Source organism: Physella acuta, unplaced genomic scaffold (assembly GCF_028476545.2).
Source record: "Physella acuta isolate Inbredline_101_S28 unplaced genomic scaffold, ASM2847654v3 ptg000133l, whole genome shotgun sequence".
Lineage (NCBI taxonomy): Eukaryota > Metazoa > Mollusca > Gastropoda > Physidae > Physella > Physella acuta.
Genome location: NW_026731652.1, coordinates 155316 through 178966, shown reverse-complemented (window position 1 = coordinate 178966; position 23651 = coordinate 155316). Strand labels below are relative to the sequence as shown.

At 37.6% G+C, this 23651-nt stretch overlaps 3 protein-coding genes and 1 long non-coding RNA gene across 4 annotated transcripts; 1 reads left to right on the top strand and 3 right to left on the bottom strand.

The window, feature by feature from the left end:
• Positions 1–421: 421 nt before the first annotated feature.
• Positions 422–2174, bottom strand: LOC131935166 (autocrine proliferation repressor protein A-like). Its single transcript, XM_059291534.1, has 3 exons — positions 1985–2174; positions 828–942; positions 422–683 (listed from the first exon to the last, which is right to left on the bottom strand). Exons 1-3 carry the CDS (start codon positions 2172–2174, stop codon positions 422–424), a joined length of 567 nt encoding a protein of 188 aa, XP_059147517.1.
• Positions 2175–4401: 2227 nt separating this feature from the next.
• Positions 4402–11726, bottom strand: LOC131935148 (autocrine proliferation repressor protein A-like). The gene is made up of 12 exons (XM_059291500.1): positions 11555–11726; positions 10857–11055; positions 10592–10706; positions 9934–10045; positions 9312–9425; positions 8968–9060; positions 8687–8776; positions 8221–8350; positions 7820–7937; positions 5936–6151; positions 5043–5199; positions 4402–4944 (listed from the first exon to the last, which is right to left on the bottom strand). The coding sequence occupies exons 2-12, from the start codon at positions 11044–11046 to the stop codon at positions 4825–4827; spliced, it is 1455 nt and encodes a 484-aa protein (XP_059147483.1). The 5' UTR covers positions 11047–11055; positions 11555–11726; the 3' UTR covers positions 4402–4824.
• Positions 4755–16233, top strand: LOC131935150 (uncharacterized). The gene is made up of 3 exons (XR_009385905.1): positions 4755–4834; positions 16006–16078; positions 16152–16233. It is a non-coding gene; the product is annotated as an uncharacterized LOC131935150 (long non-coding RNA).
• Positions 15875–23026, bottom strand: LOC131935149 (autocrine proliferation repressor protein A). The gene is made up of 13 exons (XM_059291501.1): positions 22944–23026; positions 22775–22846; positions 21832–22029; positions 20693–20807; positions 20221–20332; positions 19799–19912; positions 18603–18695; positions 18334–18423; positions 17900–18029; positions 17660–17777; positions 17369–17584; positions 16810–16966; positions 15875–16429 (listed from the first exon to the last, which is right to left on the bottom strand). Exons 3-13 carry the CDS (start codon positions 22010–22012, stop codon positions 16310–16312), a joined length of 1446 nt encoding a protein of 481 aa, XP_059147484.1. The 5' UTR covers positions 22013–22029; positions 22775–22846; positions 22944–23026; the 3' UTR covers positions 15875–16309.
• Between the last annotated feature and the right edge of the window lie 625 nt (positions 23027–23651).

The following is a 23651-nucleotide window of genomic DNA, read 5'->3' as shown; positions in this document are numbered from 1 at the left end:
GGATGTGGTAGGGATGTGGTGGGGGTATCGTACGGATGTGGAGGGATGTAGTAGGGTATGTGGTGGAGATGTAGTAGGGTATGTGGTGGGGATATTGTATGGATATTGTAGGGATGTGGTAGGGATGTGGTTTGGATATTTTATGGGATGTGGTAGTGATGTGGTAATTGTAAGGGATGCGGTGGGGATATTGTGGGGTATGTGGTGGGGATGTTATAGGGATGTGGTGGGGATGATGTGGGGTATGTGGTGGGAATGTGGTGAGTATTTGGTGGGGGGTGATTTAGGGATGTGGTATGGATGTTGTTTGAATATGGTGGGGGTGGAGTTTTGAATTTGTGTTTATGTTTGTTACGTTGTTTTGTGAATATTTGTGAATAGAATAATTAAATTAAAACGTTATGCTAATGATGTGGGGATTTCATATGTGTGCGATGGAGATAATAAGATTATATGTGGCGTATGGTTCTATCTCGTATGGTTCTGTGTCGAATGGTACTATTTCAGTGTTGTTCATTTTCTCTCCATGAAATAACAAGGGAACTAACAAAGAAAAAGGGCGACAACTTGCCAGGAAAACTGTTGGTTGGTTGGGTATTTGCCCGATGACGGCACAAACAGCTCCAGTGCTGACTGACATGGCAGTAAAGCCAGACAAACTCTGGTCTTCCATGCTTGGAAGTCTAACGACGGATAATAAAACCAATTATATAAATATGCATTGACACACTGAACCACAAACACACTCACTTAATATACTTGAGCTTTTCTATTTGTATTGCTCTACAACTGTTGTAACTAATTAATGGTAAGTAATCATTACTCACTTGTCGGTATTATCCCCACCATCTATAAATAGAAACGCTGTGTCCTTGAACTTCAGCGACAACGGCACGATCACACTGACGTAGTGCCACCATATTGGCTTCGTCGTGACGGCCTCTGTAAGTAAACCATACAACATACAACTGTCGTGACCTTAAAAGTAAACCATACAACTTACAACTGTCGTGATGATCTCAAGTAAACCATACAACATACAACTGTCGTGACCTTAAGTAAACCATACAACATACAACTATCGTGATGGTCCCAAGTAAACCATACAACATACAACTGTCGTGACGGCCTTAAGTAAACCATACAACTGTCGTGACGGCCTCAAGTAAACCATACAACATACAACTGTCGTGACCTTAAAAGTAAACCATACAACATACAACTGTCGTGATGATCTCAAGTAAACCATACAACATACAACTGTCGTGACGGCCTCAAGTAAACCATACAACATACAACTGTCGTGACGGCCTTAAGTAAACCATACAACTGTCGTGCCCTCAAGTAAACCATACAACATACAACTGTCGTGACGACCTCTGTAGGTAAATCATATAACATACAACTGTCTTGCCCTCAAGTAAACCATACAACATACAACTGTCGTGACGACCTCTGTAGGTAAATCATATAACATACAACTGTCGTGACGGCCTCAAGTAAACCATACAACATACAACTGTCGCGCCCTCAAGTAAACCATACAACTGTCGCGCCCTCAAGTAAACCATACAACATACAACTGTCGTGACGGCCTCAAGTAAACCATACAACATACAACTGTCGTGACAGACTTAATTTAAACAGACAACATACGATTGTCTGCTTAAAAATGTTAAGACAGATAACAAACTTTTGTACTAATTTGTGCGACTGTCTTTTTAAAAATATTAAATCATATTACATATTATTGTATGATTGTCTTTTGAAAAATGTTAAATCATATAACATATTTTTGTATGATTGTCTTTTGAAAAATGTAACGCTTTCATATTTCCTTAATGAAATCTTGTCATATAAACTTTGGTGAAAAAAAATCTAGCTGCAGCTTAAGAAGTATTCACAGATGTGGTTAAAATGAAAGTTTAAGCTGTTGCATAAAAAGCGACCTAAATGTTGTTTAAGAAAGCAGGAGAGCCAGTACCAGTCAGCCATTTTTGTGACGTCATGTTGAGGATGTAGACCTCGAAGTTCGGACCCTGGATGGACGAGATGAAAGAGTAGCTATAGTGGCTGTCTGGCTGTCTGACATAGTCGTCCAGTGGCGTGGGTGTCACGCTAACAAGTATAGCTGCAGCCAATAGTAATGCTGGGAGAACCAGTTCAGTGGACATCTTTATACTCTGTAAACACGAGACGTATGATAGTTATTGTTTACTTTTCACTACAAAACTTAGGTAGAAATTTCATATGGAATCTGTTAGACTTTTGATGCTTGTTAATTCTGGCGTATACAAGACTAAAGTCGACTTTTATCTAGATCAGTCTATGAATAATAAAAACTTTTAAAAGTTTGACTGGAAAACGTGGATTTTACCCAAACTTATCCGGTTTAAAATGCAATAGAAAGTAAGACAAAACTATCTACTTCTACTCTGACTTATGCACCAGAAATACAGGCAGACAAATAAAGTCTGCATGCGTGTGCATACAGACAAATTAAACAAGAATAAAATACAAGCGATTTTGTTACTTAATTCAAAGTAAAAACACAATTCCGTTCTAGATCTAGTTTCTTAAGAGTTAAATATATACGCCTACATAACTCTTGTTACCTACCTACGTCATGTATATCCTTCAATAAATCAAATTAAAAATATATTTGTATAACTTATAAAGTAAACAATGCCATGATGTGTGTAAGAAATAAATAGTTAGTGTGTACTTATGAGACAGATGTACACATATGTGTGTACTTTATGAGACCGTTGTACACACGTGTTTAAAATATCTAAGAGATAGCGACAGCCAGTACTTGACATAGTCAATTGTGATAACAAATATATCGGATGTCTTTAAAGATACTGAACTGGTTGTTGCACGTGATTTAATCACATGATATCTGCCCAGATAATGTTAAGAAACTGCACATTTGCTAATGTTTGAAAACAATAAATTAGAAAAAAATGCTCTTTAGGTTACGTGTGTTCATAGGCATTCTCGTATATACAAAGTTTAGAGAAAGTTGTAATCGTGAAAAAAAAAATCGAGATTTTTGTAAATCTCGACGTTTTACACCTCCCTGAGTCGGAAAAACATATTGTTGCAATCTTGTCCGTATGTCTGTGTGTGTGTATGTGTGTCTGTGTGTGTGTGTAAACACGATAACTTGAGTACTGTCACAGCTAGGTTGATGAAATTTCATATATATAAGTATTTTATCAAATACATAGATCCTTATCAACTTTTGAGCGATTTCCGATAACCGAAAGTGGTACTTTTTCTGCTTTGAATTTTTCAAAAGCCTATAACTTAAATACTATTTCAGATAAATAATTGAAATTTCTAATGTAAGTAAAAGATCTAATTCTCTACCTTCTGTCAAATTTTGAGTAATTTCCGTTGACCGTAAGTAGTAATTTACTTTATTTCCGATTTCTCAAAAAACTAATGTAAATTTATAAAGTACTAATAATATTCCGCACTATTATGCACATTTTATTTGGCGTTCACTTGGTGTGCAATTCTTTTTCCACGAGATTTTATTCTATTTTTAAAACTTTAAGTATTTAAAATGGATTAAAAATCATGTCTATCTCCGAGTTCACATCCCCTGTTCTTTTATATAAGAATATTCGAGAAAGTTTAGGTGAGATCCTGGTTAATTACTATTATAACGTATAAACTAATTTATATGCACATACACGAATAAGCTGTTTTTTTTTTCACTGAACCTACTATTCCATTTTCACAAAACTAAAGCATATATGTTGAGTTTTTTTGTGTTTTACGTAACACCTACTTCTTACCGTCTTTTTGATTAAGACAACAGTATCCAAGACAAAGGTACCCAGCTAAAAGAAAACACTAGTATGAATACATGGCCCACTTTAAATGTCTTTAAAATTGATTGTTTAAAACACTTTATAATAAAGGAAACGTGTTTAACGGACCGTTTCGTCACGTGATATTTAATTGTGTTGGCGGAAATCCCGCTCAGCATTGCAATAAAGAAAAATTCAAATTTAAAAATTAAATTTAAAACTTACCAGCCTATTTTTTACTTCCTCGTATACGGAGTATAGAGGAAACAACTACACTCCCAAAGTTTAAATGTTGGAGAGGATTCCCTCCAACACAATTAAAGTATTAACCAATGTCAACTAGTCATGCACCATATAGATCGTTGACTCTGATTTCAGCATGTTTTTCTTTTGAATTAGCTTCCATAGCTTTTGTCCAATCAAGAACAAACTACAAGGCAGCAGTTGTTTGTGTGATAAGTATGTATGTGTGTGTGTGTGTGTGTATGTGTGTGTGTGAGAGTAAACACGTTTTATTTTGATTGACGAAATTTCATATATTTGTAGTTTCCGATAAACGGAAATTCTAACAAGTATAGAATGATTCAACTGACAATTTTATTCAAAATAAGGTATTGACATATGATAAAAAGGACATTACAAAAAGTTTTCACACTAAGGTCCCATAACATTTGATCACACTAAGGTCCCATAAGATCACATTAAGGTCCCATAAGATCACACTAAGGTCCCATAAGATCACACTAAGGTCCCATAACATTTGATCACACTAAGGTCCCATAAGGTCACCCTAATGTCCCATAAGATCACACTAAGGTCCCATAAGATCACACTAAGTTCCCATAAGATCACACTAAGGTCCCATAACATTTGATCACACTAAGGTCCCATAAGATCACACTAAGGTCCCATAAGATCACACTAAGGTCTCATAAGATCACACTAAGGTCCCATAAGATCACACTAAGGTCCCATAAGATCACACTAAGGTCCCATAAGATCACACTAAGGTCCCATAACACGACGCCCCTGAGCAGTCTGGAAACGGAAACGTGTCTGGCACAATGTTGACCTCTGTGGTAAATTCTAGCGTCGACCCCTTGACCCCAGCAAACTGGACCTGTCCAGTAGGAAACAGATTAATATAATACAATTGAAGTTTGTTATGCTTGACTAGTATACATAAACTTGTAATATAAATGTCAATAAACAACCAACCTGTATGAAGAACCCCGCCCATCCAAATAGAGGCTTGTCTACGCTAGCCTCGAATTGTGTGGGGCTAATTCTATTGGCTGATTTTGAAAGCCAGACAACCGGATGTGGTACAGGATCCATGGATGTTGGGCTTTTTACAAACAATCTGAAATCTCGTCTGCGACAGGTAATAATAGATGGGTACATTTAAAAAAAAATTATCATTTGAAAAAATGACGAATACAAGTTTATATTGCACGCACTTTATAAAAAACCTATCATAAACATTTGTCCAGAAGTGTGTCTCAAGAATTATCTTAAAGGTTAGAAGTGCCTACAGTATTTACCTTTTGTTGCCCAGTATTTACATTTTGTTGCCCACTATTTACCTATTGTTTCCCACTATTTACCTATTGTTGCCGACTATTTACCTATTGTTTCCCACTATTTACCTCTTGTTGCCCACTATTTACCTTCTGTTGCCCACTATTTACCTATTGTTGCCGACTATTTACCTATTGTTGCCCACTATTTACCTCTTGTTGCCCACTATTTACCTCTTGTTGCCCACTATTTACCTATTGTTGCCCACTATTTACCTATCGTTGCCCCCTATTTACCTATTGTTGCCGACTATTTACCTATTGTTGCTCCCTATTTACCTATTGTCGCCCACTATTTACCTTCTGTTGCCCACTATTTACCTCTTGTTGCCCACTATTTACCTATCGTTGCCCCCTATTTACCTATTGTTGCCGACTATTTACCTATTGTTGCTCCCTATTTACCTATTGTCGCCCACTATTTACCTTCTGTTGCCCACTATTTACCTTTTGTTGCTCCCTATTTACCTATTGTTGCCCACTATTTACCTATTGTTGCCCATTATTTACCTATTGTTGCCCATTAGTTACCTCTTGTCGTCCAGCGTGTGAGCGTAGTAGACCGTGACATTTTTCGGTTCTCTGGACATGGTGACGGTGATGGAGCCACCTAGAGCCGTGTTGGTCTTGACCCAGGACATAGACGGGTAGGTGGCGTTCTCCAGGATGGTGAGGAAGAAGCTCTGGATTGCCAGTTCGTTGGCCATGTAGTGGCCCTTCATCGAGTGCTCGGCGTTGGGCACTACCCTAGGTAAGGTTAGATATCATAGGGTTAGAACAGGACTTTTGTTTAGAGAGAACATTCACACTAGGTAAGAACAGACATCATAGGGTTAGAACAGAACTTTTGTTTAGAGAGAACATTCACACTAGGTAAGGTCAGACATCATAGGGTTAGAACAGAACTTTTGTTTAGATAGAACATTCAGCAACACACTAGGTAAGAACAGACATCATAGGGTTAGAACAGAACTTTTGTTTAGATAGAACATTCAGCAACACACTAGGTAAGAACAGACATCATAGGGTTAGAACAGAACTTTTGTTTAGATAGAACATTCAGCAACACACTAGGTAATGACAAACATCATAGGGTTAGAACAGAACTTTTGTTTTGATAGAACATTCAGCAACACACTAGGTAATGACAAACATCATAGGGTTAGAACAGAACTTTTGTTTTGATAGAACATTCAGCAACACACTAGGTAATGACAAACATCATAGGGTTAGAACAGAACTTTTGTTTTGATAGAACATCTAGCAACACTAGGTAAGGACAGACATCATAGGGTTAGAACTGGACTTTTGTTTTGATAGAACATCTAGCAACACACTAGGTAAGAACAGACATCATAGGGTTAGAACAGAACTTTTGTTTAGATAGAACATTCAGAAACACACTAGGTAATGACAAACATCATAGGGTTAGAACAGAACTTTTGTTTTGATAGAACATCTAGCAACACACTAGGTAAGAACAGACATCATAGGGTTAGAACAGAACTTTTGTTTAGATAGAACATTCAGCAACACACTAGGTAATGACAAACATCATAGGGTTAGAACAGAACTTTTGTTTTGATAGAACATCTAGCAACACACTAGGTAAGAACAGACATCATAGGGTTAGAACAGAACTTTTGTTTAGATAGAACATTCAGCAACACACTAGGTAATGACAAACATCATAGGGTTAGAACAGAACTTTTGTTTTGATAGAACATCTAGCAACACTAGGTAAGGACAGACATCATAGGGTTAGAACTGGACTTTTGTTTAGATAGAACATCTAGCAACACACTAGGTAAGAACAGACATCATAGGGTTAGAACTGGACTTTTGTTTAGATAGAACATTCAGCAACACACTAGGTAAGGACAGACATAGGGTTAGAACAGAACTTTTGTTTTGATAGAACATCTAGCAACACTAGGTAAGGACAGACATCATAGGGTTAGAACTGGACTTTTGTTTTGATAGAACATTCAGCAACACACTAGGTAATGACAAACATCATAGGATTAGAACAGAACTTTTGTTTTGATAGAACATTCAGCAACACACTAGGTAATGACAAACATCATAGGGTTAGAACAGAACTTTTGTTTTGATAGAACATTCAGCAACACACTAGGTAATGACAAACATCATAGGGTTAGAACAGAACTTTTGTTTTGATAGAACATCTAGCAACACTAGGTAAGGACAGACATAGGGTTAGAACAGAACACTTCAATAATACTTTACTATTCTTGTTTCAATTTCAGATTTTGACTTTCAGCTAAGATCAATAAATTTGAAGAGTGTTATAATTTACAAAACCTAACTTTATTGGAGGAAAAATTAATTAAATTCAAATTTCGATAACATTGATTTATTGACGTAATTGTGTTTTGCCATATTTTGTCTCACCTCAGGAATTTTGGCTCTGGTAGTTGGTCGAAGTAATAGTAGGAGTCGTCAGGTAGGAAAAACTCATCACCGGAAGTAGTGACAATCATCTTTGGCATTGTGTATCTGCTGGCGTAGGCTGTACACGTTTGAAAGGGGGGGGGGGGGGTTAAAACGTTTATTGTAAGATAAAAATTAAGCTAGATCACAATTAAGCTTTAATTACAGAAAATAATGGGTACATTATAACAAAGTTCCTCCAAATTATTTGACTTGAAAAGAAGTTATGTTTAAATTTCAATAGAGTGTTCTATATTTAGAATGTATATTGTGAAATTTTAAAAAAGAAATTTGATTAAATAGGCGTGTATGAAAGTGGAATAGTGTGTAAAATATGCAGAATTCTATTAAATGAGTCTCACTCAAGGGGTCAATGACTTCCTGCATTAGAGGGATGTTGGGGCTGTCTAGGTCGTATGTGATGCTGAGGTTGTAGTAGTCCCAGAATTCAAAGGTCCATCCTCCGAGTGACCGGAAGTGATGATGCATGTTCTTGTCAACAACAAAAATATCAACACTTATTAAATTAAATCTGTTTTAAAAATATGTTTTTAAGGTAACAAAAATAAATTTTAAAAAAAATGAAGAATGAAGAAAAAACAACTAAATGTTTACTTAAAGTTGATGTATGTAAAAATAAAACCTAGGTAGCCTTATTTGAACAAACGATTAACACAGAACTAATTAAGTTCTTTTTGTATTTCTCAATAAGTGTATGTTATGTGCCATAAATCTTCATTTTTTTTACCTCTACGTATCATCTAAAGAAGGGATGTAATGTTCAGGTGATCGCAATTTGAGATACTAGCTAGTTCAAACACAACTCACCTTCTGTATGTTGAGTAGATCCATCACAGTGGGCACCATGCCCACCACACGCTTGTCCACAGCTGCTGTGGTCCATGTGGTCCAGCCACGCTGGGGACCATGTTTCTAATTAGCATCATTAGCAAAGGTGAACAAAGGCTGACGTGGTTATAGAGATACTGTGAGACAATAGTGAAGTGAACAAACAAAAGTGAGACTACCAAGGTGAGACTAACAAAAGTAAAGTGAGACAACAATAGAGCCTAGCAATACAAAGTGAAACCACATGGTCACATACTGACCTTTGACTCGCCGCCAATGACAAATTTATTGACGGTACTTCCGGTGATGGTTTTAGCAAAGCTAGAGAGAGTGTCCATCCCTCGGACTACAGCCTAAAAGTAAAAAAAAAAAAAAAAACAAGTTAAAATTGGTTTGAGGCCCATTAAAATTTGGGTTTCCTCTATAAGCTGTCCACAGTCCGTTGGGTCAATGAGATGTGTGAAGAGAGAGCGGTGTCGTCTGATACACGGGCAACATCTGGTTCTTCTCCACTAGCACCATGGATTTCAAAGCCGCAATCATCTAATTAGCTAATCATCTAATTATCTATAGAGTCATTACTTAATTAAAAACACTTGCCTACCTTCGTCATGGGAAGACGTAGAAGTATTTCCGGGTTGGAGCCGTTGTCCAGAAACTGTCTCCAAGTCCAGGCGATGATGGCGTCCTCGTATCTCTGGGTGGCTGCTGGGTCTTTCTGAGGACAAGGACATGATGCTTTAGGACAATGTTAGGACAACGGTAGGACAACAGTAGGACAACAGTAGGACAACAGTAGGTTAACAGATGGTCAACGAGACGGCAACAGCTGGGCAACAGTAGGGCAAGGATAGGGTAAACGGAAGGGCAACGGAACCTAAGTAAACATTTTATAGTACAGGCATCTGTTTTCTCCAGAAACTTAGATTGCATTTCAAAGTGTAATGGGCTAATCCACTGTACTGTAGCAACAAAGATTTACATAGGCTGCAAGATGGTCGACTGTAACTACACATTTATTTGAGAACATGACAAATCTACAAATCTACGTGGGAATATGACAAATCTACAAATCTACGTGGGAATATGACAAATCTACAAATCTACTTGGGAATATGAAAAAGTCTATAAAGTTACCTGGGAAAATGGAAAAACTATCTTAAAGCTACCTGGAAATATGGAAAAATCTTAAAGCTACCTGGGAATATGGAAAATCTTAAAGCTACCTGAAAAACAGTCGGCTGAAAAGGAATCTGGTAGATGACGCCACACACGGTACCTGTGCTAACGGCTAGAGAGGTGAAGGTTTTGATGAACTTGTCGTCTGCGTCTGGCGGTCTGGGAGTAGAATAAAACAAAGGTCACGTTAGGTCAAACAAAAATATCTGACGGAAGTGACGTAACTCTGTACCCTTAGTACCTCACTACTCTTCCATTTTGTCTTTTAAAAAATTCACCAATTCGTCTCATCTATGAGTGTCACCCATTTGTTTCACACATAACTCACCCAAGTCTCACTCATGTCTCACCCATGCCTCACACATGTCTCACCCATGTCTCACCAATTTAGTCTCACCCATTTGTTACCCATGTCTCACCCATGTCTCACCAATGTCTCACCAATGTCTCACCAATGACTCACCAATGCCTCACCAATGTCTCACCCATGTCTCACCAATGTCTCACCCATTTCTCACCAATGTCTCACCAATGTCTCACCAATGTCTCACCAATGTCTCATCAATGACTCACCAATGCCTCACCAATGTCTCACCCATTTCTCACCAATGTCTCACCAATGTCTCAGCCATGTCTCACCCATTTCTCACCAATGTCTCACCAATGTCTCACCCATGTCTCACCCAAGTCTCACCCATGTCTCACCTATTAGTCCAGCTACCTCCACCTATCCAGAAGAACCCCGTATCCCTGTACACAACTTGTGTAGGAACGATAACTGCCACGTAGTGCCACCATACAGGAGTTGTCGTTATTTCCTCTGGAAGAAAAATGAAGTCAGCATCATACGTGTTTATCCAATTAAAATCTTAAGATAAATACTTGTTAGGAAGTGCCGCTTTTTGTTTTTTGCCATATCCTCAACTCCAACGCTATATTTTGGAAGTTCATATCTTTCTAACTAACTCACCAGTGAGCCATTTCTGTGACGTCATATTCAACAAGTACACGGCGTAGTTAGGTCCCTTGAAGGAGTTTAAATACGTGTATCTATAATTAGCATCCGGTGCGTTGACGTAATCGTCTAGTGGCGTCCCACGTGACACGGACACCGCTGACGTCATAAGGACGAACAGAAAAACGCAGACACTGGTCTCCATGACTAGTTTCTATATTCAAAGAGAGAAAAAATAAAACAAAGAGTTTGGTTAAAATAATCTCAGTCTTCTGGTAAAGAATAAAAAATCGAATACTCTATAAGCTGCACTCAAAGCTAAGATTCTGATTCAATACATTGCAGAAAACTAGAACTACACTATAACTAACAAACGCTACATGTTTTTTGTGTTATTAAAGTTCGTAAATATAAAAAATAAACTTATTTAATGCGAAGGTTCTGGAAATTTAAATAATCAAAAGATCACATTCTTTTATTTTTGTACGGTTGGGCGGTAGAGCCCTCGACTGAAACCCCGAAAGTCTCGAGTTCGGATCCAGGACTTTATGGAAACAACTGAACTCTACTTCATTTGTCACGCACGCAAAAAGCGTTACATTCAACACTTTAACAGCTAGATAATTGAAAAGCGATATATAGGGCTAACCTAACTCGATATCGTAATTCATTAGCTCTAAATTATATTGGCCTTGAGAAAAAAATAACCTCACACTGCTATATCCCGCGAACCGCAACAAAAAAAAAAATATTCAAGTTGTCTAACACACAGTCTGACACAGGCGCTGTACCACCTGACCACCAAGTCCCGTCAACACACACAAGGATAGTCCTATACGGGGTTTAGGTTTTCGTCCTTTGATAACAATATGGTAAAACCGATCCTAAGGACGGGATGTGTTATCAAAGAGATAATTGTAAGTAACTGATGGTTACTCAAGTCGGGAGTCACGTGAGAGATAGTTGTAAGTAACTGATGGTTACCGAGTGTCGTAAGTTGTGTATCAGATCAACAAATGCCTAAATTTAGATCGGGCATCTTTCAACCCTTGTAATCTAGTTTTGTCAAACAATTAAAATAAACAAGTTAATTAAAAAGTCTAGTGACATTTAAGCGCAATTTCCTTATGTTATCTAAAAATAGATCTGTCGTAGCGTAAATCAAGAGCATGGTTAGTAAAACCATTGGTTAGTTATTAAAACGTTTTTTATTAATTTTTTTTCAGTATTTTACATGTTTTATTTACAATAGAGTTATATGACTAAAAACCATTGCGCGCCTAGCTACCGAACGTGATGTCGCAGCCATTGAACGTGATGGCGCAGCTATTGAACGTGATGACGCGTGTGGTGTGGTTGGATAAAAATGCCTACTAATTCGGTCCAAATTTTAATTAATTAAAAAAAAAATGTTGTGACCGAACGAAAGGATATTTTTGAAAACTTTCTTCGGCAATATTGTTCTAAATTATGGCAGGAATCGATTGATACATGTTTCAAGTCGCTAAGTGGTCTGGTTGCCGAGATATAGGCCAAAAACTGCATTTTTTTCGAGTTTTTTTTTTTGGCTTTTCCGGGAAATCCATGAAAGAAATGTTCATCCTCGTAACTTGCTTAACATAATTGCTTTTGGAACTAGTCCTCGATATTGCTTCGTTGAGGAGGAGATACGACTTAAAGCTGCGGACACACATCCATCCATCCATCCATCCATTCATACATTCATACATTCATACATCCAGAAATGACGGATTAATAAACGCAATTCTCCAGAATGGAAATTGCGCTAAAAACCAGGAAAGAAACTTGCGGACGGCGACTGTAAAAATAAGAGTTAAACAAGTTAATTAAAAATTTTAGCGCAATTTCCTTATGTTATCTAAAAATAGCTCTGTCGTAGCGTAAATCAAGAGCAGGGTTAGTAAAACCATTGGTTAGTTATTAAAACGTTTTTTATTTTAAAAAATTTCAGTATTTTACGTTTTATTTACAATAGAGTTACATGACTAAAAACCATTGCGCGCCTACTGAACGTGATGGCGCAGCCATGGAACGCGATGGCGCAGCTATTGAACGTGATGACGCGTGTGGTGTGGTTGGAAAAAATGCCTACTAATTCGGTCCAAATTTTAATTAATTCAAAAAAAATTTTGTGACCGAACGAAAGGATATTTTTGAAAACTTTCTTCGGCAATATTGTTCTAAATTATGGCAGGAATCGATTGGTACATGTTTCAAGTCGCTAAGTGGTCTGGTTGCCGAGATATGGGCCAAAAACTGCTTTTTTCCGAGGTTTTTTGGCTTTTACGGGAAATCCATGAAAGAAACCCGTAATTTTTATGGCCTATGTTCATCCTCGTAACTTGCTTAACATAATTGCTTTTGGAACTAGTCCTCGATATTGCTTCGTTGAGGAGGAGATACGAGTTAAAGCTGCGGACACACATCCATCCATTCATTCATACATTCATACATCCAGAAATGACGGGTTAATAAACGCAATTCTCCAGAATGGAAATTGCGCTAAAAAATTGATGTTCTAATTTCTAGATTTAAAAGACATTTATTTAAATCTTTTTGTGTTCGCTTGCTGTTTACATAATTACTAACTGATTTAAATAGTATTGTTTTACAGCTCAAACAATGCATGCAAAACGAACTTGATACTTAAGATAAGTCTGTTAGTTTAGCCTGCAGTTACTTAGAAAGCTTTGTTTGCCAGTTCTAAACAAACACGAACATTGTACAGCTAACGACCAGCTTATTTTCAAAAAACAATTCAAATCCTATATTCCAGTTTCTCAAAAACCTTCAGAATTTGATAACTTTTTATTTTATACGAGCCGACGCGCGGCGTATCACACACCGCTATTTAGTTGTTTTATTTTCTACTTTTCAGTAATTCATAATTTGTGAATTCGACAGTACCAATGCTGCCACTGAAAATATTTGCTTTAAAACACTATCAGTAGCTCGTTAAGGACGATAACCCCCCCCCCCCCCTCTTTTGCCCAACCCCCCCTCCCCCCCGTGAAAATAAACTCCTCTTAGTTACCTCCCCTAAGTTTAAAAACGTTTCAAACTAAATTATCTGCCCCTATAGCCGTCACGAAACATTTAGCGTGAAACACAGCTCACCAGACCATGTAGGGGTGGGGGTGGTAGGGAGCGCGCTTACAGCTTGGTGTTTTCTATTGTCTCCAAAAAGAGAATTTTATATATATATATATATATATATATATATATATATATATATATATATATATATATATATATATATATATATATATATATATATATATATATATATATATATATATATATATATATATATATATAAATAATAAAACAACTTCTAATGACAAAAATAATGAGTTCAAATTATTATGTTTAAAAGCTTCATCTGAAAACATAAAATGCCTAATTACACAGATGCAATTTTAAGGTAAAACAAAACAACTACCAATTTACATAGATACAAATTTGAGTAAATCTCGTTAAATTAAATTGATCAATTTAAACGAAATTTAAAATAAATATCAATTTTTCACTAGTTATTTCCCGTTTAGAAAGCTATAATTACCAAGGGAGGTAAGAAAAGTATATTACAAAAAGTTGTTAAATCGCAGTGGAATTTAATAGTATTAAAACAGATATGTAAATTACAGTATTTAAAAACGTGTTAGTAAAAAGTATTATAACATTTTTTCTAGCTTTTATTCGTTTGGAGTTTTATATTTATCGTTTGACTCGTAAATACATGCAAAATAACTTTAACACAATTAAATACCAAATCTTAAGAGATGTATATTTCAGTGATTAATAGCTTCGTTGGGTTGGTTGAAGTTGGACATTATTATTTTTCGCAGCGAATGACGTTGTATTATATGAAATACTGCTTTAAAAATTAAATGTTTAGATCATCATTTGTCCTGCACAGATTCTACGGATACAATTTTATGGAAACAATATGGAATGTCACAAGGTTCTAATACTTCATTTAAACTGAGTACCATGTTTGAATTCTTCCATTGAAAACCCTTTGATCTACATCCATAGTTTATCAATGTCGAGATTCATAAAATCAGACAAACTTAGCGCACTTGGCCACAAAATCCGCGATGACACCCCCGCCCCCTCCCCCGATAGACGCCTGAAAGTTGCGGCCAATACCGTGTTGTCAGGCCATCGGTAATCCAGGCCATCATAGAACCTCTTACAAAAATTCTGGTCTCCTGTCAGCAGCAGTTTGAAGTTACAGCATATTCCGTCTGTAAATTCTAGCTCTTCAGGTTTGAAGTTACAGCATATTTAGTCTGTAAATTCTAGCTCTTCAGGTTTGAAGTTAGACATTGAGTTATCTTTTGTATGAATGATCTATTCGCTGTTGCTTTTTAAAAAAAAAATATTTTTAAATGGGTACTAAAACAAAATTGAGTACTGTTAGTAAAAATAAAACACCATTAATCCTAATGTAATGAAATTTGTTAGGATAACGTACTTTTAAACATTGTATTTTAAATGCAATTTTTAAAGCAAATTACTCCATTCTATATTAAGAAATGAAAAAAAAAATAGGGCCAATCGAAATAAGGCTAAATTACTTATTTGTTTAAATTCGGTATAAAACAAATTGGACATAAATTCAAATAAGTTTTTACCTGATGTCTATGGCTTAAAGCCCAAGCGAGAATAAATGGGCATTTAATCAATAGCAGACAGACACTTGTAAAGACTTACAGAGATCACTTGTGTCGAGTTCAGAGTTTCTTCCAGGCATCTCTTCGAGGGGGCTGAGCTACCCCGGAAAAAGTCTACCGCCCCCCCCCCCCCCCAAGGAAATGAAATGTATATAATTTATATACAAAATATATACTATTAACAGTGACAGTGTCCGCCCCCCCCCCCCCCCCGAAGAAAGTCTACCGCCCCCTCCCCCCGAAAATTTCAAGTGCCCCCCCCCCCCCCCCCTGGAAAAAAGTCTGGAAGAAACACTGGTCGAGTTTAACCGGATCAAATCAACACACGTTAAAGTTTGTAACACCATGGGTCTGGTACATTTTATTTAGAATTCATTTTGTAAAAGTAACAAAGTCAACAAGAAGGAAAATTAGTGATTAACTATTAGAAGATATTGAACAATAGCAAATTTTGTTACACTTAGGTCCCATAACATTTGATCACACTAAGGTCCCATAACATTTGATCACACTAAGGTCCCATAAGATCACACTAAGGTCCCATAACATTTGATCACACTAAGGTCCCATAAGATCACATTAAGGTCCCATGATATTTGATCAAACTAAGGTCCCATAAGATCACACTAAGGTCCCATAAGATCACACTAAGGTCCCATAAGATCACACTAAGGTCCCATAAGATGCCACTAAAGTCCCATAAGATCACACTAAGGTCCCATAAGATCACACTAAGGTCCCATAAGATCACACTAAGGTCCCATAAGATCACACTAAGGTCCCATAACACGAAGCCCCTGAGCAGTCTGGAAACGGAAACGTGTCTGGTACAATGTTGACCTCTGTGGTAAATTCTAGCGTGGAACCCTTGACCCCAGCAAACTGGACCTGTCCAGTAGGAAACAGATAGTTACAATAGATAGTCACAACAGATAGATACATTCGATAGTTACTAAAGATAGATTCAACAGATAGATACATCCGATAGTTACAACAGATAATTACAACATATAGATACACCCGATAGTTACAACATATAGATTCAACAGATAGATACATCCGATAGTAACAACATATAGTTTCAAAATATACTTACAACAAATACAACACACAGTTAAAACATATATTTACAACAGATAGGTACAACACATATATTTAAAAGACATATAATATATAACAGATAAAAACAACATAAAGACGTTTCAACCAATAAGTAAAAATAATAAATGTCGAGAAAGCTAGATATACTTTGTAAATCAGGGACAGACCTGGATGAAGAACCCAGCCCATCCAAATAGAGGCTTGTCTATGCTAGCCTGATATTGGGTTGAGCTAATTTGATTGGCTGATTTATTTAGCCACAGAACTGGGTGGACCAATGGATCCATAGAATTTGGACTTTTCACAGCCAACCGGAAATCACGCCTGGAAAAAAACAATGGTTCCTTAAACTTTCGTCTGAATTAAAGATAATCATAGTGTGTTTGTGCATTCTTCTAAATAGAAATTTTAAAACTTTTGTCTGAATTAAAGATAATCGTACAGTCTGTTCATGCATTCTTCTAAATAGAAATTTTAAAACTTTTGCCTTAATTAAAGATAATCGTAGAGTCTATGCATGAATTCTTTAAAATAAAAATTATAAAACTTTTGAAATTTTTTTCATTATTTAAAATAGTCTACACATATTTCAAGCTAAACACAAGGTTTGATCTAGCTTCTTTACAGAAAGATCGAAATGTAAATACATTTTTTAAACACTATGTCTTTCTAATATAACTCTTAATTCAATATGAAAACTGAAATAATCTTGTTGAGAAAGTTAACCTTTTGTCATCGAGAGTATGGGCGTAATAGACCGTGACCTTGCTTGGTGGTCTCGACGTGGTCACGGTGATTGAACCGCTCAAGGCCGTACTAGACTTGACCCACTTGATGGTCGGGTAGGTGGCGTTTTCTAGAATGTTCAGGTAGAAACTCTGTATAGCCAGCACGTCACTCATTCTGTGGCCAGTCATAGAGTGCTCAGCGTTCGGAACTACCCTGGAAAAGTTGGGTCATTTGTTGAAACCTTGGTCACATCGTATTCATTAGGGTGTAATTTTTTAATTAGATTACCTTAAGAATTTTGGTTCTGGTAGTTGGTCGAAGTAGTAGTAGGAGTCGTCAGGTAGGAAAAACTCATCACCGGAAGTAGTGACAATCATCTTTGGCATTGTGTACCTGCTGGCGTAGGCTGTACACGGAAGGGTGAAACAAAAATACGTCAAGGTCCCGCAATTAATTAATCTTTTAATAGACAGTTAGGGCTTTAAAAAATATCTGAGTTTTGGAGGTTGAAATAGCTTTGCAACTTACAAAGGGGGTCAATGACCGCCCGCATTAGAGGGATGTTGGGGCTGTCTAGGTCGTATGTGATGCTGAGGTTGTAGTAGTCTTCAAAGGCGAAAGTCCATCCGCCGAGTGACCGGAAGTGATGGTGGAGATTCTAGACATAATTAGACAATATTGTAAGGACGTAGTCTTGTTTTAATTAACAAAGAGGATTTGAAATTAAAAGTCGAAAAAAAAAATGTTCTACGAGATTGAGCTTAGGCCCGATTGCTGATGTATGATTAATTTTTTATTTGTTTTGTAAATATTATAAAGATCTTTTGCCGGCAAGTGAATCAAAATTTTCAATTTTTTTAAATGCTAAAATCTTCCAAGTTATGGCACATTTAAAGTTAATCAAAGAAATCACAAGCAAAATGAAAAAGTTAAAATGGACATAGCGGGTAAAGTTGACTGACCTCCTGTAGGTTGAGCAGGTCCATGACCGTTGGGATCATGCCGACAACACGTTTGTCTACAGCAGCCGTAGTCCAGGTCGTCCAGCCACGCTAGGGGGAGGGGGGGGAGTAAGAAAATAGATCCGTTATAGCTAGATATAAATACGTGAGGATGATTCGATTTTAACATCTCAGTTTACGATTAATTATTTAGATTAATCAGCATATTAATTTTGGCATCACGACTAAGAGATAATAAATCCCGATGTTACATAGAAATTGAAAGTTACTTTGGATTCTCCTCCGATGACGAACTTTGAAATAACTTGACCAGTGATTGTCCTGGCGAAGGTGGATACTGTGTCCATCCCTCGGACAACGGCCTGTGGATGTACATAGTTGTGAACAATAACATGGCATCAAGGTTAAAACAAAAGGCCTAATCATAGCCCTCTATACAACATACATGTTGTCACCGAGTAAAGAAACCAGGGAAAAGACCTACCAGCCATCAAACTACCACATGGACAAGACCTACCAATGTCCAGTCATCAAACTACCAGATGGACAAGACCTACCAATGTCCAGTCATCAAACTACCAGATGGACAAGACCTACCAATGTCCAGCCATCAAACTACCAGATGGACAAGACCTACCAATGTCCAGCCATCAAACTACCAGATGGACAAGACCTACCAATGGCCAGCCATCAAACTACCAGATGGACAAGACCTACCAATGGCCAGTCATCAAGTCAAACTACCACATGGACAAGACCTACCAATGGTCAGTCATCAAACGACCACATTGACAAGACCTACCAATGGCCAGTCATCAAACTACCAGATAGACAAGACCTACCAATGTCCAGTCATCAAACTACCACATGGACAAGACTACCTTCGTCCAGCCATCAAGTCAAACTACCACATGGATAAGACCTACCAATGTCCAGTCATCAAACTACCAGATGGACAAGACCTACCAATGTCCAGTCATCAAACTACCACATGGACAAGACCTACTAATGTCCGGCCATCAAACTACCACATGGACAAGACTACCTTCGTCCAGCCATCAAGTCAAACTACCACATGGATAAGACCTACCAATGTCCAGCCATCAAGTCAAACTACCACATGGATAAGACCTACCAATGTCCAGTCATTAAGTCAAACTACCAGATGGACAAGACCTACCAATGTCCAGTCATCAAACTACCACATGGACAAGACCTACCACTGGCCAGCCATCAAGTCAAACAACCACATGGACAAGACCTACCAATGTCCAGTCATCAAACTACCAGATAGACAAGACCTACCAATGGCCAGCCATCAAACTACCACATGGACAAGACCTACCAATGGCCAGCCATCAAACTACCACATGGACAAGACCTACCAATGTCCAGTCATCAAACTACCAGATGTACAAGACCTACCAATGACCAGCCATTAAACTACCACATGGACAAGACCTACCTTTGTCATGGGAAGACGGAGCAGAATTTCTGGATTGGTTCCGTTGTCCAAGAACTTTCTCCAGGTCCAGGCAATGATGGCGTCCTCCACACGTTTCTGACCCGTGGGGTCAGCCTAGAGAAAACATTTTGATTGGTCAACACAATATATGTAGGTCACGTCATATAAACAAGTTTATTGGTCAACACAATAAATGTAGGTCACGTCATAGAAACAATTTGATTGGTCAACACAAAAGATGTATGTCACGTCATGGAAACCAGGTGATTGGTTAAAACAGTGAGAGTTTCTTTTGATAATCGTTTCACCAGTTGTATGCTTATGTCATGAAAAATCGGGTGGGAGATGTTAAAAAAAAATTTTCCTGGAAGACAGTGGGGAAAGGTAAGATGCTGTGTTTAGTATGATGTGGAAAATGTTACCTTGAAGACGATTGGTTGGAATGGCACCTGGTAGATGACGCTGCACACAGTTCCAGTGCTGACGGCCAAGGCCGTGTAGGACTTGATGAAATCTTCTTGCATCGTCGGCATCCTGGTCACGTGGGATGGGGGATGGAGGCCATTAGCTAGCAATGTTAGTTCATATCGTGTTTTCATGAATGTGTTTGAAACCTTCATAAACTCACAGCTGCTTCGTCTAACTCAACCAGTCCCCCTATATACAAGACCAATGACCAAATACCATCTAAATCTACCAGTACCCATCTATAAGCGTTTGCCCATATCAACTTATGCCCTTGTCATCATATGCCCCTATCAGCATATGCACCTGTTAAATTATTGCCATATTAACATATGCCCCTATCAATATATACCTAAATCAGCATATGCCCCTGTCAGTGTATGCCCCTGTCAGCATATGTCCCTCACGACGTGCCCCCCACTGACTTACCCGCCTGTCCAACTATGGCCACCTATCCACAAGAACCCTGTATCCCTGTACACAACTTCTGTAGGAACGATAACTGCCATGTAGTGCCACCATATTGGAGTTGTCGTCTCTTGCTCTGGAATAAGTATACAGATATAACTATAGACTATTATAGACAGATATACTTTATGCTAGAACTGCATTAAATTATGTTTTTAATATTCTAAACAGGGACCAATGTTTCACTATAATATTTTTTTAAAAAGAGGTTATTTAAAATATGTTTACTCTTTATTTTGATTACTTTTTTAGTAATTGAAAACTAATATAGTAAGTCGATTACTTTATTCTTTCCATTCATCTCGTTCTGAAATCGCCTCCCAACTTTTCTATAAAAAAAAATTTGCTTTAAAACACGATCAGTAGCTTCATCGAGTTCTATTTTCTCTAAACGATAAACCATCATCTTTTTTTCCTGTTCGTATTCCCAAGACAAGGGTATGGTGTGATCAGATCTATGCACAGCCACCTATTTCCCCCTAACGTTAGTCAGGTACCCATCAGAGCTGGGTGGACTTTGGGACGTTCTATAAACTCAACCACACAGTCCCCAAACGATCAACATCTGCTCCTTGTGAAGACATAGGAAATAGTAACTTGACGCACGATTCGTTATCATCAGCTCACCTCTACTGATCAGTGGGTGGCATAGATGATTTTTTTTGGTGGGGGGGGGGGGGGTTTAAAAAAACTTTCTGGGGGGGGGGGGTACAAACCATGTTGGTAATGTGTAGTGATCTTGCGCGTGTTCAAATGTCAAGGTTATGACAAATTAAGCGGGAGAGACCAAGACTTTTACATAGTTTTGTCACAAATATTTTCATTTACTAAATTTTCGTGTCAGATTTTGTTCCAATTTAGACATATGTGTATATGTGTGGTATTAACTGAAATAATCTTTTAACTTAAGTTTCAAAACCAAAGAGTTTTCAGAAATGGGTAAAAATTGGTCACCAAAATTTGCCGATAAAATTACGGACCTTGTGGCCTTTGGAAATCTTGTCAAACTTCACAATTACATCATGCTGTATGATTTAAAAAAAACTGTATTTGTCCTCTTCCAAGTTTTATGGATTTCTAAATATTAGTTTTTTTCTAACCTGTAAGCCATTTTTGTGACGTCATATTCAACATGTACACAGCGTAGTTAGGTCCCTTGATGGAGGTCAAATACGTGTATCTATAATTAGAATCCGGTGCATTGACGTAATCGTCAAGCGGCGTGCCACGTGACACGCAAAGCGTGGTTGCTATAGCAACAAGCAAAATAAACAGCCCCATGTTTACGTATCCTACAGCTGAAATAAATATCGTGTTTATCACATGAAGGTGAACATAAATTGCGCATGATACAAACATAGATTAGAAATGTATTTTTTCAAAACAGCACTCCCACTCTCCCTTTATATATTTTTATGTCAACATACTCAAACTGCATGACGCTTCCATAACGGGACTTCCGATAAGTGACTACAAGTTAATTATAATGTCACTTTTCAAGCGAATCAAACCTGCTTCGCCGATCCCCATTAACGCTGTCTTACCGTAAATCTGACCTTACTTCCTCTTTAGTTGTTTCGCCAGGTTGTAAAGCCACGGTTCGGTCAATATGATTTCTATGATTTATAAAGTTAATCGCTGTAAATAAGTTTATCTTCTTTAACATCTAATTTTAAATTGATATTTGGAAGACGGCCTGGTCGGGTCTGTTAGCCGAACAGTCCCGAGTTCGAACCCCCGGGCTGATGAGGATAGGAGAGACAACTCTAAAATCAAACAACTGCTGGTTTTTGTTCTTGGTTGAACAAAGGCTATGGAAGCAAAATCCAGAAAAAAAAAGCAGGCTGAAATCTGAGTCAAGCGCAAAGCGCATAACAAGTTGACACTTAATACGTGTGTTGGAGGGATACAATCCAACACTAGAATTAAGAATGAAGAAGAAAAAGAAGAAATTAATGTTTCCTATCGAACTAACCTAGATCATATTATAAAATTATATTACGACATACTATAGAAATAATATGTTAAAATCACAATTTTTACCTTTCTAACTGTACGGTTATAATTTAGTGGGCACTAGATTAGAGTGTGTTAACTTGATCTTCAGTCTATCTGCTTCAAATAAAACGATCAAGGTCAAATATTAATTCAAAACAAAACACGCATACATACACACTTATATACACGCACATGCACATACAAACACACCTACCTATCCGATGTATGGAGTTCTGTGTAATGATCGATTTGTTGTGCCTTATTACATTGTTATCAACATACCGAGAAGTAACAGAGAGAGAGAGGGGGTGGGCATTGGGTAGTGGTGTCAAGATGGACAGATTTGGTTGGAAGAAAATCGTATCATTTTTTGTATTGTTATCAAATAGGTGGTGACACGCTAGTTTTAGATGTGGTGACAAGCTATTTTTAGAAGTGGTGACTCGCTACTTTTAGAAGTAGTGACACGCTACTTTAGGAGTGGCGACAAGCTACTTTTAGAGGTGGTGACACGATACTTTTAGGAGAGGTGACACGCTACTTTTAGATGTGCTAATACGCTATTTTTAGAAGTGGCGACACGCTACTTTTAGGAGTTGTGACACGCTAATTTTAGAAGCGGTGTTACGCTGCTTTTAGAGGGGGTGACACACTACTTTTAGAAGTGGTGACACACTACTCTTAGGGGTGAACACGCTACTTTTAGATCAACGTCTTAGTACAGCAGCTTTATAATCTGTTTGGTAGTTCGTTGTTGTTTGTTGTCGTGATGCGATATAAACGGAGGGTTGGAATGGGTAGGTATTTTGCGATTAATGGATATGTTGGCAGTGTGGAGGTGTAGTGAGTTGAAGTTTGAAAGGTGGTGGGTTGGGGTATGATGGGCTGGAAGTTTAAGTAAGGGGGGAGGGGGTGGGGTGGA

Bases quoted from the DNA above. Each gene is read 5' to 3' on its own strand.
- LOC131935166 (XM_059291534.1), bottom strand. From the start codon at position 2,174: ATGTCCACTGAACTGGTTCTCCCAGCATTACTATTGGCTGCAGCTATA. The intron at 943-1,984 runs GTACTGGCTCTC...GTTTACTTACAG, and splicing joins GTCACAAAAATGGCTGACTG to AGGCCGTCACGACGAAGCCA. The intron at 684-827 runs GTGAGTAATGAT...ATCCGTCGTTAG, and splicing joins GGTGGGGATAATACCGACAA to ACTTCCAAGCATGGAAGACC.
- LOC131935148 (XM_059291500.1), bottom strand. From the start codon at position 11,046: ATGGAGACCAGTGTCTGCGTTTTTCTGTTCGTCCTTATGACGTCAGCG. The intron at 9,061-9,311 runs GTAGGCAAGTGT...TTTTACTTTTAG, and splicing joins TACGTCTTCCCATGACGAAG to GCTGTAGTCCGAGGGATGGA. The intron at 5,200-5,935 runs GTAACTAATGGG...TACCTGTCGCAG, and splicing joins CACACGCTGGACGACAAGAG to ACGAGATTTCAGATTGTTTG.
- LOC131935149 (XM_059291501.1), bottom strand. From the start codon at position 22,012: ATGGGGCTGTTTATTTTGCTTGTTGCTATAGCAACCACGCTTTGCGTG. The intron at 16,967-17,368 runs GTTAACTTTCTC...GTTTTTTTCCAG, and splicing joins CATACTCTCGATGACAAAAG to GCGTGATTTCCGGTTGGCTG. The intron at 16,430-16,809 runs GTCTGTCCCTGA...CCTACTGGACAG, and splicing joins GGGCTGGGTTCTTCATCCAG to GTCCAGTTTGCTGGGGTCAA.